A 17,925-nucleotide genomic window follows, 5' to 3' on the forward strand; every position below is an offset into this window, starting at 1 on the left:
CATTCCCTAGCAGGAAAAGTCTGCATGTGAACTAACTCTGGTAAAGTATTCCAATAGGCAGTGATGATGCAGAGACAAGGTGAGTGTGGTGTCTGACACCATTGCCCCTTTTAGTTACCCATATCTGACAGTTGGGGTTCTGCTGCTGGCCCCAGCTCTTACTTCTGCTACTATCATAACTGCAAAAGTGCTGCTAGCAATGCAGTCAGAAAAATCACTGCTGGTGGTAATTTCTCTGTATATCTCTCTTGAGTAATGCTGAAGTAAATAAGCCTGGATCCAAACTTTCACCTACATAACGGTGAGGCATTTCACACTCTAGTCTTAGATCACTAAATGGAAAGTGTCATATTTCCAGCAAAATATCGCTATATAAAAAGTAGAAAGAAATACTTTTTTGCAGGATCACACCTCGCTGGTCTACACTGCTAATGCTAGACAAGTATCTTAAATTAAACATGTAGTAAAAGCATGTTTTCCCTCCCCCTGGATTTTGAGGGGTAGGAAAAGCAGTTGAAAAGAAGGGAGGCTGACTGTGATGGATACATATGATAGCTCGTCCCTATGCCTTGGAGTAAAATGAAATTATTCTCTATGATCATTAGAAAAAACCCCAAAAAAATGTGAAGTTTTGTTTATTCATTGCTCTGAATTAACCATTTTTAATCACTTCTGTCTTTTAAAATTCTCCCTTCCTAAATCACATATTGCTTCATGAGTTCCCCGGGACTTAGCATCCGGCTGAGCGGGGTGCCCTCACAGCCAAGGTATAGTGTCTGCTAAGTGACAAGCCCAGGGAAAATCCAATGGCTGCCAGGCACTTAGCAGTGGGTGCTCCACACTGCCTCTTAAATCCAGCCTCCACTTTCTGCTTTTCTCTGCAACAGCTGCTAATGCTTGAATGAATCATAACTAGACACTTCTGGTGGTGCTGTTTTGGAAGTGAGGATTGTCACTCACATGTAGCTCCTCTCTTCTGTTGCAGGCACACATAACTGGCTCTTGTTGAAGGACACATGCAAAGTTTAGGTTAGTGGTTTGCTACTTGTTTGCAGGCAACCCTCTTACACTCCTTTTTGGTCTCTTGCATTTGCTTTCTTCAAATGTGTGTTTATTTCAAGTTCTTAGCATCCAGTCTCTGTCTCTGACAAACACTCCTCCACACCAGGGCTGCTGTGAAGATCCTGGGAATATCATATCCCCGAAGGCCTGACTTCCTTCAGTCCTTCAGACTTTCATATAAGAGCTGCACTTTCTCTCTGCAGAAGCTATGCGTAATGACAGGACGACCAAACATTCCTCTTGGTACCACCTAGGGACCAACTCACATGCACACTACAGTGATGCCAACCCCACTTTGACACTGCTTGCATACTGAGAGCACAGGAGAACCAGCAGCATCTCTTGTCTCTATAGGGCCAGCAATGAAAGCTAGAGAGAGACCTGGACTACAGTCTATTCTTTTTCATTTAATTTTGTAGTAGCTGTAAGAAGAGTGTTAAGTGATAGGATGAGGGGGAATGGATTTAAGCTGGAAGAGAGTAGATTTAGACTGGATATTAGGAAGAAATTCTTTACAGTGAGGGTGGTGAGACACTGGAACAGGTTGCCCAGGGAGGTCATGGATGCACCCTCCCTGGAAGCATTCAAGGCTAGGCTGGATGAAACCTTGAACAAGCTGGTCTAGTGAAAGATGTCCCTATCCATGGCAGAGGGGTTGAAACAAGATGACATTTAAGGTCCCTTCCAACCCAAACCATTCTATGGTTCTAAGTGTGACTGAAGATACTGCCTAATGTTATGGCTTGAACTCAACTGGAGATCTCTGTCATTCCTTTCTGAAATGAGACTGGTATGAAAATTCCTCTCTAACCCCTATCATACGTATTTGTGTCACTTTTAGAGTGCTTGCCACTGTACTTTGCACAGATGTTTTCATGGCTGCTGACTGATTTTTTTTTTTACATGTTTAAATTATTTTAACATTTCAAAAAGAAGAAACAGACATCTCAAGCAGCTTTAAAGATGCTAAGCCAGCATTTGCTTTCTGAACTGAATGCTTCCCTAGAGGCACGTGTCAACCCTTCTTTGCTCTATTCTCATAAATCTAACCAGCTTGTTAATTTACTTATTTTTAATGGATGAGTCCATTTAATGGCAAAATACAAGAATAAATCACTGGAGCTTTTGTTTTCCTTTGCTTATAACATCCCAGGATTTAAAAATTATGCAAGAAACAGACAATACTTCTGGCTGGAGAAAAAAAGAATTATTAATTTTAGTTCTCTTATTTTTGAAAATAATTTGTTAGGAACATTTGAGTAGGTGAAGGAAAAGACCTGAAGGATCTATATTTAATGAACAAGGTTGAACTTTCTATATTCAGCTTTTAAGGAGTGAGAGTTATTACAAACAACTGTTACAGAAAATATTGAATTTTGATCATAAGTATTATTTATTAAGCTTCTCTAAATGTTGAATTTCGATCATAAGTCTTATTTATTAAATCTTCTCTATTGTATTTTCACAGGCTTCATTTTGGGGTACTGAAAAATGGATAACATGTTTAGAACCTGTGCAAAAAGCAGACGTTGGGGAAGAGTGTGGAGCTTTAGTGAAAATTGAGAGAGGTACAGGAGAATTGTCCTGAGAGGTACAGAACTTCATGAAACTTGGCAAAGTGCTTAAAACCTACAGAGGTACACATGGAAAACCAAAACAAATTTTGGCTCTTCCAAACTGTTGGTTAAACCATTAAAAAAAGCTCTTTTTTTTCCTTAAGTTTCATTTATCCTTCTATTATTATTCCATTCTATTAGGAAATAAAGTGATCAACATGATCTAGAAGAGCAATTTAACCACACACTCAGTGCCTTGCTCCAGAGTCTCAGTAATTATCACAGAATTTATACCAATATCCACATCCAGCAATATTTGCCTACGTCTTTAAAATTAACCTAGAGAGCAGTCAGGCTGGTTAAACACAGATGTTACTCGCCAAGCTACAGAACAATAAAAGGCAGACCACAGAAGAAATTTGAATTCATGCTGTGGTTTTCCTGGTTGCCACTGGATAATTGAATCTTGCTGAATAATAGTTAACCACCAAGGGAACAAAATTTGATACAGAATTCTCTGGAGCTTGCTGCACTGAGATGTGCCTGACACACTAACCTCTGTGTTTGTGGGGGTGTTAACTGGCCCACATTATATCAATTAACAAAATCTCTTCTTTCCAGCATTCATCACTACATAATGCCTTGTAAAGTGATACTGATGAGTCAGATTCTCTTTTATTTTCACCCCCCCTGCCCTTCCATCCTAAATAGTAATAATTGCCTCTCCATTTTAATAGTTAAGTAAAAACAGCTAATTTGTCAGTATACCAGGCAAAGGAGCATAACAGAGAAGAAAGTTTAGTCAGGAAGGTGATTATGGAAGTGACATTAATCATATTGGGTGGAGATGGGTCATATCAATACCTGCATTCAACTTACTGGAGGGGATGAAAAACCTGTAGTTGAAAGAAAGACTAGCAAGCTCTCACATCCAGATTCATAGTAAATTAGTCTTCCCTATGTAATAATGATATGAATTTACTATCAAAGTGCTATGTCTTTACAGCTGAGGGAATATAGCAAGGACTACTTTTTTCCTGACTTCCAGAAACCTTGCTTACTTGCACTGCCTGACTGAAATCTCCAGTACAAAAGAGAACACAAGTGACATATTTCTTGCATCAGCTGAATATATTTACTGTTTCACCCTCCCATGCTGAACCCCATGAAAAATTCTTTCACAAAGAAATTAGGAAGGGGTGGCAAAACTTCCTGCAGATTGAAGAGAATATTCAGCAAGGTTCATGTAAACTCAATGGCAGAGAGCAGAAGGCAAAATAGGTGTGTGGCTTTTCCATTCACATTTTTAAACAGAGAAGTTTAAAAGTAAGGAATGTAATGAGAGTTCACATTACCATTTTTGAATTAGGGAGCAAGTAACAATCCACTGGATGAGCAGTTTGTAAGGACAATGAATCTTAACACTACTTTGCCTAAATCTGTCATTAATCTAGACATTCACTGCAGATAAGATATCCTTCTTACCTGACTGAGAATACGACCACATTTCTTTCCAATTTTTTCCACCAAATCAAAGATTGGGAAGTTCCAACTATTTAGCTGCTCCATCAGAGGATCCAAGTTGTCCATAACCAGAGGTTCAGGAGCAAGTATAGGTTTGTCCTATGCCAGAAATGAGAATAAAGAGACATTTTAGTTCTGCAAAGCAACTTGTGCAAAAATTTATGCTCTTAAAAACTAAGTTCACATTAGCATCATCTGTAAGTAGATGGCACTTAGCTCAGAGAGATGTCCCCATTTTTACCAGCCCTGCAGCTAGTTGCTCTCCTTTATAATTTGTTTCACTTGAATGAATAGGAAATTCTGAAGAAGAAACATCAGTCTCTGAACTTATCCATGAGACACATTCCCTTGTTCATTCATGGGAATAATTCATTCATTTCCAAGGGAGTCTGTCTTCTTCATTGTATAATTTGCTGCAGTACTGAGGGAAAAGCACTCTTTTTCTACTTCCACATCAGGACCCACTTACTACAGTCTAACATGGCTAATGGAGCTCAGCCCAGCTGAAGACCCTTACCTTTTAAACTGAAACCTACCTGCTTTTTAAGGTTTGCAAATAAAAGATGGAATATGCCTCTCCTTTCACATTTCTCCCTGAATATTTCCTTGAATTTCATTATTACTAAGAAACTGTAGAGAGAAATGCCAAAATATCTGCAGAAAAATGCCTTCTCTCAGCATGTCCAGCTCCAACAGATTACAATAAATTTTTCAAGAGCTCATGCCAATTTACATTTATTAAGTCAGTTGTACAACAGGCTATGGAAGCTAACAGTTAAATACAGTAGACATGAGAAGATCAGGACTGCCATGTTCTCATACACCAACAATAATATCATGCAGACAAGTGTTAATTTGTTTTAAAATAAGGACCACTGGATGTATTAGCCAAGATTGCAAAGCCACTGAGAAGCTGAAGTAGCTGAATAGGAGGATGATAGATCATGCTGGTAGTCTGAGAAGATGGTTTCTCTTCCTTCCAATTCATTTCCTTTAAAGGCAACACTGACACAGAAGCCAAACATTTCAGAAATGCCTAATGCCAGATTCAGAATATTGAGTTTATTCATCAAAACAGACCGTTAGTGTTTCACAAATGGCCAGTTCTTAGCAGCTCTCACACGCTTCAATGGACCCTTTGGATTCTTGAAAGTCATTCCTCCTGCTGCAAGGTAAAAGCCTGCTGCAATTGTTGCTTAAAACCATAGTCATGATCTTTAGCTAGCCCTAGGGTTTTTTCTTTGGTGGGGTTTTGAGATTTTTGTTGGTTTGTGTTTTTTTGTTGTTTTGACGCTTCCCTCCTTTCCCCCCCCCCCCCAATATCATTATACACTCCGTCAATTGTGCAAGTGGAACTTAACCAAGCTACCTCAGGTGGTATCAAGGGATGGAGAATGATGGTCTCAGGAGGGTATGTCCTGCAGACGGATCCCTTCCGTGTCTGCCCTTTGGAGCAATCTGTCTCGTCATCGTTTTGTACAATGTCGCTGCTGTCACTGTTGTTGGTCTCGTAGTCAGAAGTGGCTTGTGCAGGATCATCTACAACAAAAATCACGAACCTTGTTGTGTGAACAGTAAGGATGGCATGAAAGTCATCCTGTGACCTTCTGAATAAAAGGAACAGGATCTCTGACTCATAATACATATGTGCTGCTTGGCTGGGTCCAGAGTCGGACAATCTGTCCAAAGGCATTAAAAGCATGTACCCTGCAGAGTGGAAAAAAATGGATCTGGGATTGAAGAGAGAAGAATTTTCAGGACCATTATTTGAGCAGACTTGGTTAGATGAGGCAAACCATATTTCCTTTATGTTTTAATTCTCTTCTTCATCAGCATTTTGCACATGATGTACATACAAAAAGGAAAGGAGCCTCAAAGGCATCTCCTATTGTCTCACCTGCATGTACTCTCCTTTTATGACAGACAGAAATATCTGTCCTTCCAGTGAATGATGATGGAGTTTAAGGGATGAGGAGTTTTATGATGGACAAAGAATTACCTGTTCTGTTCAGGGTGTGTGTGGTACCATCATTTCTATCTAGTGTCCCATCACCAGCTTCTATTTGGTTATAAGGTCTGCCACAGCTGAAATACATCAAGAAACATGCACAATATAAAGAACCCTGTGCATTAGCCAGTCTTATGTAAAATGCTGTCCTGCTGATAGTGTAAGATTATGTCATACAGTATAAGCTATGGTACAGGGTGCATTCTCCAGAAAACAAAAACAAAAGAGTAAGCTTAAGTTTTATTGGCAGTCAGGAATGTAATAAGAAAACAAAACAAAAAAACCCAGTAAGACCTTGCATTAACTGGCCACCACCGTTAAATTTGTTTTGCCAACAGTAAACCTGTATCATGGGATTTTTTTTTAATTGATTTTTTATTCTTGAAGTTTATCAGTACGAATAAAACAAACAAACAAACAAAAAAATCCCCTGGTTTTATATTACAGCTGCCCTATAAGCATGAATTAAAAATGATGAAAATGTGTGTGCCAGAGTGACACACAATCCTACATAATCCAATTTGAAAACAATTATGATGTGGCTTTGCTCTCCTATTCTTGCTTAAAATCTTAATATGTTCCTCTTAAAGAGGGAAAAAGGTGTCCTGCCATTACTTGAATGGCAAGATACCAAATAGATCAGAACCAAGGGGGTGTTTTCAGAACAGGAGGTGAATGATCTGGCATCCAGACATTTAGCAGTGAAACTAGAAGACAGAGTTTGCTTCATCATTCCCAGGACAGAAAGACATTGTAGGAGGGATCACAATATCATGACCATTCCAAATGGCTTCTATAAAAATGATTTATTCCTTGTGTGTGATTCCCTTTTAGCCCTAAATGTGAGCTAAATACCAGCTGCAACATTTCAAATTACAATGTCCCAATACGACTGAGTCTAAGACCTGAAGGAAAAATGATGTATCAGGAAAAACTTGAGAGAACTTAACAAATCTGAAGCTTCATACAGCAGTATAAAATCTGACCATGAAAAACAGACACTTTAACGTTTCTTGCTCTGGTTTGAGTCAGCATTTTGTGGCATATCTCATATGTAACTACTACAAAATTATTTTGATTGGTCAAACTTTGTAGTAGAAGCTTTATACCAATCTAAGTAGGTACAAAAATGGCTGAAATCCTATGCCAGGTGGCTTTTGACCAAATCATCCAAAAAATATTATAGAATCATAGAATCAGTAAACATTAGAGATTGGAAGGAAATTCCAGAGATCATCAAGTCCAACCCCCCTGCCAAAGCAGGATCACTTAGGGTAGTCTGCACAGGAATGCATCCAGGTGGGTTTTGAAAGTCTTCAGAGAAGGAGACTCCCCAAGCTCTCTGGGCAGCCTGTTCCAGTGCTCTGTCACCCTCACTGTAAAGAAGTTTCTTCTCATGCTGAGGTGAAACCTTCTATGTTCAAGTTTGTATCCATTGGTCCTTGTCTTATCACTGTGAACCACCAAAAAGAGCCTGGCCCCCTCTACTTGACACCCACCCCACAAATATTTATAGACATCAATCAGATCCCCTCTCAGTTTTCTTTTCTCAAGACTAAACAAGCCCAGGGCTCTCAGTCTCTCTTCATAGGGGAGGTGCTCAAGTCCCCTAAGCATCCTCCTGGCTCTCCCTTGGACTCTCTCCAGCAGGTCTCTGTCTCTCTTGAACTGGGGAGCCCAAAATTTGACACAATATTCCAGGTGTGGTCTCACCAGGGCAGAGGGGCAGAAGAATCTCCCTACATCTGCTGAACACACTTTTCTTGATGCACCCCAGGATAGCATTGGCTCTCTTCGCCACAGGGGCACATTGCTGCCCTTTGGAAAATTTGCTGTCCACCAGGACTCTAAGGTCTTCCTCTGTGGAGCTGCTTTCCAGCAGGGCAGCCCCTAACCTGTACTGGTGCCTGTTGTTATTCCTCCCCACTTTATTCTGAATGCCCTGCAAACATAATGAATTCCTGTAAGAATTTTAAATAAAAGTACAAATCTGTATACAATGATACTTACAATGATACTTATAATGCATAGCCAAGCAAATAAATCTTGTATCACTGAGGTTTATATAAAAAGATGAAAACCAGATATTACTTTCTCTCTGCCATACTCCTTTTGGTTCCCATAAGGTCAATACTAACAAGCCAAAAATGTAAAGAGAGAAAGAGAGCCTTTGATTGGTTGTAATGCTACAAGGCTTTTGTGCCACTATGAGAGTGCTTCTTTATTTCTAGAACATATGCAAACTCACACTGATTTAATATGTATGGTCCACATAAAATGTTTAATAGGTATGGGCCACATATACCACGACTAAAACCTCTCCCTGAGTTACCTAGCAGAATGCTTGAAATCTGTTCTATGTCAGAAGTAAACGTGCCCATGCAACTCTAACTCAACTCCCTTCATGCACAGGCATTAAAATGTACTTCTTAATCATGGGATTGTTTCACATTTTTTCCCGCAAGCCTCCTACAAGTTCTTTTAACAGCATTGCCTGGCATATATTCTTGTCAAATGTGATTTTCAAACTGTGCTGCCCTACCGCATTTCAGTTTGTAAGTAGAAAAAACCCTACAGTAAAACTGCTTTCTTGATGCCACTGATATCAAACAATCAACTCATTTCCAGAGATCATTTCCTCTGTTGTTTCTGTTGCATTTGTTGGGGAAGGGATGAGTTTAGTAGTGGCAGTAGTTTGCTGGCTTGGTACTACTTCCTAGCAAGGCTTTTTTTTGGGTAGGAACTGTAAAGGATTGTATACAATGAAGACCAGCCATCTACAATGTGAATGCTCAAACATTAAAAGATTTATTTCCAGTGTTTAATAATTTAACTCTCTTGGCTTGTCTAAATCTTGGTTTAGGTTTGCTTTGTGAGGTTTTTTGTTTGGTTGGTTTGTTTTTTTTTTTTACTGTGCTTATTTTATGAAGGGATGCACTATTTATGTACTAGTGGTCCAGCTTGCATCTGTGGATAGGACATCTCTGTATACTAATGGCTAGAAATGTTGCAGTGCTTATGGTTTTTCAATAGATATTTAGGGAATAATGACTATTAGTTTAAATAATACAGGGTTTGCTGTGTTTTTTTTAAATTTTTGTTCCAAATAATCAGCAAAGTCTGTGCCAGCAAATCTGTAACACTTACACAGTCTAAGCATTTGAAAACAAGGAAATTAAGAAGCTAAATATGCTATGCAACCTAGATAGATCACATAAGACATTAGCCACATAAAAGCTAATGATTACACTGAAATCAAAGTCCACATGTATCAAAAAAAAAAAATTCATCACTGTCTATAACAACCTTACATTAATTTTGTGTTGTTTTTTTTTTTTTTTCTTAAACATTTGAAAAATGAAATGCAGCTGTTATCTGCTCTCTTCAAGAAGAAGGCTCTCTTCAAAAGAAGGCTTCCAGCAATCATGGTCACCAGTTAAAGTAATAATATTTTCTTAGAATAGTAATAAAGGCACTGTTTAAAGTTTCACAGTAGCAATATTAAACAGTAGCATATTTATGGCATATCTCTTATGTGTAACAGAGTTTTCAATTCAAATGAATCACTGCAAGTCCCAGTTTTGAATACCTTTGGAAAACTTTTAAAAACGCTTAAATTTCCATTTGGTCAACTAGGTAACACCTTAAAAGCCTGCTAGAATCCTAGTCTGAAGTCCAGTGAGGATGACTCCCTTGAGCAAGCCTGCAATTTCAGTTTTCACTTTCTCACATCCACTTTCTAGACCTGCATATACTGAGATACTTCCAAAGCCATGTGACTGAAGCTAGAAGCAAATAAACTATTTCCAAAGATAGTAAAACTTGGTAACATTCACCCCAGTCTGAGATGACATGCTGCCCACTGGCTAGCCAATAATCACAAATCACTCCTTAATATGACCAAAAGCAGTATCTCAAGATAACCTTGAAAGCGCACTGGAACAGGCTTCTGAATTCTAGTGTTTCCCACTACTCTGAACTGGATACGTATTGCAAATTCCAGTAATCTAATTTGGCAACTGAATCCTTTTCAAGAAGACAAGCACAACAACTTTCTTTCCAAAATGCTGATTTTACAGAGCAGGTCTGCCTGTTCTACTACTGGGCTACTTGAAGGTGTAAAATTAAACTGTGTTACTGTAACTGTCAGCAGGAGAAAGAACTCAGCTGCAGCAGATTTCTGAAAAAAGTCCCAGTGCCCCATAATCTTACTCTGCTGGGGGAGGACAGGACCTACTCCTTCTGAGAGAAAGTCCACTATTACACAGACTTCAGGCATTGTTGCCATACCTTTATCAAAAGGTCAGCAGCTTTTAAACCCTAGCAGTAAGATTTTTTTTAAATCAAACATCAGATACCTTCCATGAAAGACTTGGCCTGTGACATGGAAGTGACTGTTGATGTTAAGGGCATGGTGTGAGAAACACAAATTGTTAACATGAAATCCAACCTTGAGATCTGCAAGCTTTTGGCCAAGGCTTTATGAACCAGACTCTGCATCTGACATGAATAAAAACTAAAAAAGCAGTCAACCATCTCACACTGCAAAAGTGCTTTGTAACATCAATCTACACAATCACTCATGTACTGAGAACTGTTTGGATATGGTGAAACATCAACCAAAAATACCACAGCAAATCACTAAAGCGTTTATGTTGGCCAAAAGAACTTCTTTGTGAGTACAACATGAAATGATTCCAACGCATGCACGTTACTATCTTACCTGCTGCAGATGACAGAGGGGCTGATAACAGGGTCTGACAAGCTAGGTGCACTCTGAGTAGAAGTTAAGACTTTGTGTGGCTTTAAGCTTTTCTTGGTGTCAATATCGGTAGAATCTGGAAATGACACAGAAGATATTTTTCCAGTAGGACTTGTGGCAGGTGTCCCCTGAATTGGTGAATGGCACGGGGAGGTGAGAGGTGAAATATTTGGTGGGACACCTGGCAAGAGAAAAGAGTCTCATCAATTAACAGAAGTGACAGATGATTGCATGAGTTGACTGCACAGTAATACTTCTCTTGAGAGGATACCAGCATAGCTTCCAAATAGGGAAATAAGACAAAACCCTCCTCTACTATGAGCCAAGGGCAATGCTCTCACACAGAGATGAAACTCCACTGATATCAGCCACTTCTACCTGCTGAAGATCTGGATAAAAATATGAAGCATATTCTCCCTGTTGAGTAGGGTACACTATTGAGCAGGTGTGAAATGAAAGGCATGTGTTCAGTGCATTACTATTGGTACTAAGATGGACCTGCTGCTGGTTAACAGAAAAGGACTTGTAGGAGATGTAACAGTTGGAGGCCATCTTGGGCTTAGTGATCATGAAATAATACAATTGTTAATTCTTGAAGAAGGAGGAGGGTTAGCAAACTGTCACTTTGGACTTCCATAGGGCAGCCTCTGGCCTGTTTCAGGAGACCGCCTGTCAGTTCCCTTTGGAGGCCATCCTGAAGGAGAAAGTAGTCGGGGAAGGCTGAGTGCTCTTCAAGAAGGGAATGTTAAAAGCACAGGAGCAGGCTGTCCCCATATGCCAAAAGATGGGCCAGCAGGGAAGAAGGCCAGCCTGGAGAGCTTCAGCTGGAAATCAGGGACAAAAGAAGAGTTTATAGCCTTTGGAAAAGGGGATGGGCTACTCAAGAGGACTACAAAGATGCAGTGAAGCCATGCAGGGAAAAAATTAGAAGGGCCAGAACCCAACTGGAACTCAATCTAACTATTGCTGTAGAAAATAATAACAAATGCTTCTATGACATAACAAAAGGAAGACTAGGGAGAAGCTCCATACTTTATCGGATGCATGGGTGACATTGTGACTAAGAATGAGGAAAAGGCTGAGGTACTTAATGCCTCCTTTGCCTCAGAACCCTAATGGTGCCATTCCTGCATTCCTCACAGACTTCAGCATTGATCTTGTGCTGCTTGAGTTTATTTTTCATTATCTGCTGCTTACAAGCAAACATTACCTGTACCAAATGGCACTGTACTCCTGAGCCAGTGTATTAGAAACTGCCAATATTCACATGTGCAAACACTAGCAAGACACAGTTCCCTCTCCCTTATTCTGTCTAAGCACCCCTGCCAAGATGAAATGCATCACCCAGTTCAGTATTTGAGACAAAGCATTGCTTTCTTTTTGAATCCACTTTACATCTTTTAGTCTCAGACAGAACGGTCCCTTTCACAATAAAATGCAGATGAGAAAACATTATCTTAAAAGGAAATGCATGTAAGCTGACTTACCTCCTGTTCTTAAGCTTTTAGGAACTCAGAATCAGTTCATTTACTATGTTCATCTCCAAAGCCAAAAGAGCTTAGAACTTTAACTGGGTTTATGTTTGAATTGTGCCTGTTATCTAAATGGATTCCAGACACAAAAATTATCTCAGAACAAGGCACTATGTTGATCTAAGTTTAAGAAATACTAACCTTGCAGGACATATGTGTACAGTTCCAGTGGTTTTTCCTGATAACAACTTACTATGATATGAGGTAAAAATATGAGTTACTGTTGACATATCAAGAGTTAAGAATAACCTCTAACAGTTACTAGACTGTAATTTTGAACTATTCAACATCTAAGTTTGATTAGCGTATTTCTTCAGGAAACATGTGGTATGCATTAATGTCTTAGTTCAGTGACTGCAACAAGTATATTACACTAGTCTTGAGGCCAGAAACCTACAGCCTACAGAGCAATTAAAAAGTTGTCAGATGACTGTGACATATGGAAATTGCTTTAAAAAAGAAAGCCTTTGTTTCACATTTACTAATCCTTTGAGATATCTGCTTTACACCCAACAAAAATAAATCTTTAAAAACATTTCACAGCCTGTTAGTTGAACAGGGAATTGAGTTGGGATTATTTTCTATCTTTCAGCTACATGTTACCAGGTATCTTCAGGACTGTTAGAGAATACAATATGAATGGTCATCTTTCAGCAATTTAAAGCAAGCCCTGAGAATTTAAACAGCAATTTTAAAAATAATGTTTCTAATCACAGATGACTTTCTGCTGCTACTGTCTCTTGAAATACATTTGGTTGTGGGATTTTTTTAAGGGTAATTTTCCAGGATAGACAACCAAAAATAAAATAAATTAAAAAAATACCAGAAAACCACCAAACTACGTTCAATAATATAACATTTAAGCATTTATTAAACAAAAGTGAGAGAAAGGAAGTCTTGCTACAGCAAGGAAGGAGAAGAATAGCAATATAGGGAGAATTTTTAAAGTGCATTTTTAGGTTCTCCAGAAATTTTACACATGTGCACTGTTGAAGAAATAAAAGAGTAACTTCAATGTGATGTGAAATTACATAGGAAAACACTTGAGTTTACCTCAGCATTTTGGCCTAACAGGTGTAGGGAGAAGTATTTTAAATTCCTAATGTTTTAATTCGCAACTAAAGATTCATTTTGTAAATTCACAGATTTAGCTCGATCAACTTGTACTAAGAATTATTATACACTGCCAAAGGAGTCGATACAAACATTTTTATTATTGAGTGAAAATTGAAGCAATTCTTTAGTTGGAACATGAAAAAAAATCATAATTAAAATTATTTGTAAACATTCTAAACCATCAAAATATCAATTCTCCGGATAAAACATTGTGCCAAAATTTTTACTCCTATCAATGTCCCTAGGAATCGCTTGTGATAGAACGGTGCTCTCCCTTCATCAGTTGGGAGCTCAGGTATTTGAGCAACAGAGATGACTATTGACACTTTCTGAAAGCCTAAGAGACTAAATGTAAAATTGACTGATGGGGTTAATAAATCTTGCTTTCCAAATATAAAATATTATGCACACACACTCTTCTTTCAAATTAATGGGTGAAGCTCTGAAAAACACAAATCTGTGTTGGATTTGTTTTGTTCTAAAACAAATTCCTGGATTCTTGCTACTATATCTGTATTACTTTTAGGTTCAATTTTATTCATTTGCCTATATGCCTATTACCTTTTAAGGCAGTTTTGGTACAAGAGGAGATTAAATAAACTCTTCACTTTCAAAAGCAGATGAAATGTGACAGTGCTAGATATGCAGAATAATTGTGCAGCCATATCTTCAAACCCATCTCTAAGTTGGGATTCTCTTGACTTTTCAGATGTCAGGTCTCAGGCACCCATCAATTTCCACCTGATGTCTAGGCAGCTAGTATCTCTGAGTAACATTATCTCAGCATTATTTCAAGTTTGGAATTGGACTGATTTAAAAAAGGAAGGCCTTGTGATCATTTTGAATTGCAAGTTAAAGCATGAGTAAACATTACAATATTCTCCTTTTGTGCAGAGAAGAGAACCTTGTTAACTGTGGATTAAGACTGCTTCATGGCTGCCATTATCAGTACTGAAGCCATGTGGTAGTTTTAGGCTGTACCTTTAAAATCTTCCACAGATCTTGAACAGAAAGTGCTAGAATGTAAAGAAATCACCATTGGGTGTAAAAAGGAAAATAATGATAAGTTCTAAACAATTCCATTGGACAGGTATACTTAGATAGGTAAAATCTGTCTCTCTCCTTTCAGCTTCCTCGCTCTGGGAGACACTAACTTGCTTCAGCTTGGCTTTGCTAATCTTGGCTGTGTTCTTTGTTGTGGCTGAGTATCCTAACAAAATAATTCTCTGCTCTTTTTCTTGTCCCTTTGTGCTCAGGGGTGTAAGGAGGGGAGCAGGGAAGGGGAAGCTATTAGCAACTCCACTGGTTGTCCAGGGGGGTTCTTGTGCTGTTTATAAATTGTGGATAACTGTAAATATTGTATATTTTGTACATATGCATTTCATTGTAGATTGTAGTTTTGCTTGTAAATACAGCTTCATTTGCTTCCAACTGAGCAGGTCTGGCAGTTTAATGTTGGGGGGAACTTTCAACCCACTTCACAGCCACCTTCTCAATTTCTTTTCCTCAGTTCAGACAGGAGTCATTTTTTTTAAGGCCCAAAAAGGTAAGTAAAAAGACCTATATTTAATCCTCTCTAAAAATCAGTAAGAACTACTTGGACTTTCCGAATAACAGACAGAGATATATCTCTGAGTTATAATGGCTTTGGCATGGATGTGTTTGCATAGGACAGGCCAGTTGCTGCCTACAGTTCTGAATGGCATTTTGTAGGTTGTGGTGCTTCAGGAAGTCTGTTAGGCAATACACACAGACAGTTGATCTAACAAATGTTACAGAAAAACATGCTGTTCTCATCCCTGGAGTAGTGAAGGGAATTACATGGATATAATCACACCATAATTTAGTATGGCACTTACTGCATCATGTCATGACCAACTCTACAAATCACAAAGGTCAAAACATTTACAAAAGCATCACTGTAGTATTTTTAAGCCACTGTTTTTGTTGTGTTTTTTTTTTTTTAATAAAGGAAATAGTGATATTTATATTGGTGGGAAAAGCAAGAAGAGACACAGACTGGATAGAGATCAAAAGCAGCTTCATGTGCTAGTCATGGGGAAGCAGCTAAATGATCCTGACAGTCTGACAGATGCCCACTCACCTTGCCGGCTCTGCCTTTTGGCATTCAGGTGGTTGGTGGAAGGCATGGTGTAGGAGGTGGAGAAGGACCTGCTCTTTGTGATTGTCATCAGAACTGAGCTGTTCCAGGAGTCAGTGCTGCAAAACCAGAGTGCAAACAAGCATCATTTGACACAGTGAAAAGCCTCAACAGCAGAAGTTAGGAGGGAAAAGTACACAATACTGAGACAGCACAAAATCTGATGAGGAAAACAGCATTTATCTGCAGGCTGAACTGCTATTTGTGAGGCATTAGTACTGTGTTCAGCAAAAACATTTACAATGCAGGTCCTCCAAAGCTGGACTTCCTTCAGTGCTGAGGTCTATTCACTTTATTTATACGAAGATGTCTTCATTATATTGTTCTGACAGTACAAACAGGCTTAAAAGTTGACTTGAAATAAGTTAAATTTATATTCTCTTTTAATGCCTCTTTACAAGAGCCAGAAGTGCCAGAAGTTCTCAGCGTAAACCAAAAATCAGTCTTGTTGACTCCTTTGCTGCAAATACCAAGGCAGATACCCAGTAACTCTTCAGGCACTGGAGAAGCTCCTCAGGAGGCTGGAAGAGCACTGCATTGGTGTTACTAGTGATGTGGCCCTTCTCTGGGTGACATGCTTTAGCCCCCTGAAACACATGCTGCATCACAAACCACAAATCCTCTGGGCACACCCTGAAGACGCTGGTCACTGAAGGGGAATAGGATGATGCCTGTGACCTTGTGTGCAGGGAACAAATGGTGGTACCCTGCAACAGGATGGGTGCATGCTTTCAGCCTTCAGGTTACAACTGTGCACCAGAAGAGGCCAAATACTTCTGTAATGAGTGAGAGTTGTATTTATCATTGTTTTCTTAAATGATACTCATCAAAGGTGAGCTATTTGCAGGGATGTAGATCTCATGAGGCCTGTGACTTCTCTGTAAGTCTCTGGCCTGTTAGGCTCCAGATTTTTCCTCACTGCCTCACCATCCAAGTGATGAGAGGATATGCAAGGCAGAAGACAGCCTTTTAAAGCCTAACCCCAGCTCCACTTGGAAAAAAAAAAGGGGGGGGGGGGAGGGAAAGGGTTCTGAAAAAAAAAAAAAAAACAAGAAAGGCATATAACCTTGTTTTAACTCTACAAATATCTTACTGTTTTGGCAGACCAAGCTCTACCTACAAAAATACGTGCTGGATGTTTCCATTGGCCCAAACTCCTATAACCTGTGATGAAGTAAGAAGCTGCTCTCTTAACCTTGTTTGTTTGTTTTGTGTTTTGCTTTTTGACAAGAAGAATATAACACACTGGTCCACTGCAAAAATACCCCAAACCTAACACCCCCAAACCACTTTTCTTGACTTCTTATGGGAAGTCAGCTGGACATGGAAGTCAATTAGACATGGAAGTGACTGGGGGAAGGAACATGTAAGCTCTATTATTTTTCCCAAATCATTTGAAGCTATAAGAGGACCACCAGATTGAAAGGGGATTTTTTCAAATATGTGATTGCAAATTTAGGAGTGATGCCACACACTGTGAGAACCAAGTTGCAGATTTTGTAACTACAGAATCTGCTACCTGTGTCATCTCTCCTCTCCTAATATTCATACTATGAAATGTTTCTTTTTCTGCAACCTGTGGCATGCTTGAATTTGGTGGAAAATAATCAAGACTAATCCCATAGCTGGCAGATAATCAAGACTATTTTTTTTTCTGTCAGTTCAACTTTTTTTCCTTGAAAGCAAATCTGTACTGCTCTGCCAAAATGTTTAAAGCTAGACTTAGAGGATTCATCTTTACCCTTTCTGGAACACACAGTTTTTCTTCCACTGTGAAAGAAAAACTGCAAACAGTAGGCTGGGAGGCTTGACAGAGACATATGTACACAACTGGTGACATTAAACGTAGAAAGAATTGATAGTCTGCTTAGTTATCTCATCATGCAGAGTTACATAAGAACCATAGAACAGGACCAACAATAATATTTAATTCCTCTCCTCCTCCCTCTGATTCCCATCTTAGGATGCTTACATACTGCATGAGAGTCTGAGATCAACAGCCTAAATCAAATGTACCCTGGGAAACACAGGCTAGTGACTGAAGAACATTTGTATTTGGTTATAGCTTCTATATATTTACTTTTACTGAGATACATGAGACTCCTCACAAAGCAAACATTGGCTAACCACGTATTTTTCTTCCACCCAACTTTCAGTGTACTCTGCAGGCTGTCTTGAGCACCTAGACGTGCTGTACAAGAGGG

At 39.1% G+C, this 17,925-nt stretch overlaps 1 protein-coding gene across 1 annotated transcript in view; it reads right to left on the bottom strand.

The window, feature by feature from the left end:
* Positions 1–17,925, bottom strand: part of PDE3A (phosphodiesterase 3A) — a 240,855-nt gene that overhangs the window by 14,546 nt on the left and 208,384 nt on the right. The window contains exons 5-9 of the mRNA XM_054387102.1: positions 15,665–15,780; positions 10,874–11,093; positions 6,142–6,227; positions 5,512–5,681; positions 4,104–4,241 (exon numbers count right to left, since the gene is read on the bottom strand). Coding sequence (XP_054243077.1) covers positions 4,104–4,241; positions 5,512–5,681; positions 6,142–6,227; positions 10,874–11,093; positions 15,665–15,780 — 730 coding nt within the window. The remainder of the gene's footprint in view (positions 1–4,103; positions 4,242–5,511; positions 5,682–6,141; positions 6,228–10,873; positions 11,094–15,664; positions 15,781–17,925) is intronic.

This window comes from Indicator indicator, chromosome 14 (genome assembly GCF_027791375.1).
Source record: "Indicator indicator isolate 239-I01 chromosome 14, UM_Iind_1.1, whole genome shotgun sequence".
Lineage (NCBI taxonomy): Eukaryota > Metazoa > Chordata > Aves > Piciformes > Indicatoridae > Indicator > Indicator indicator.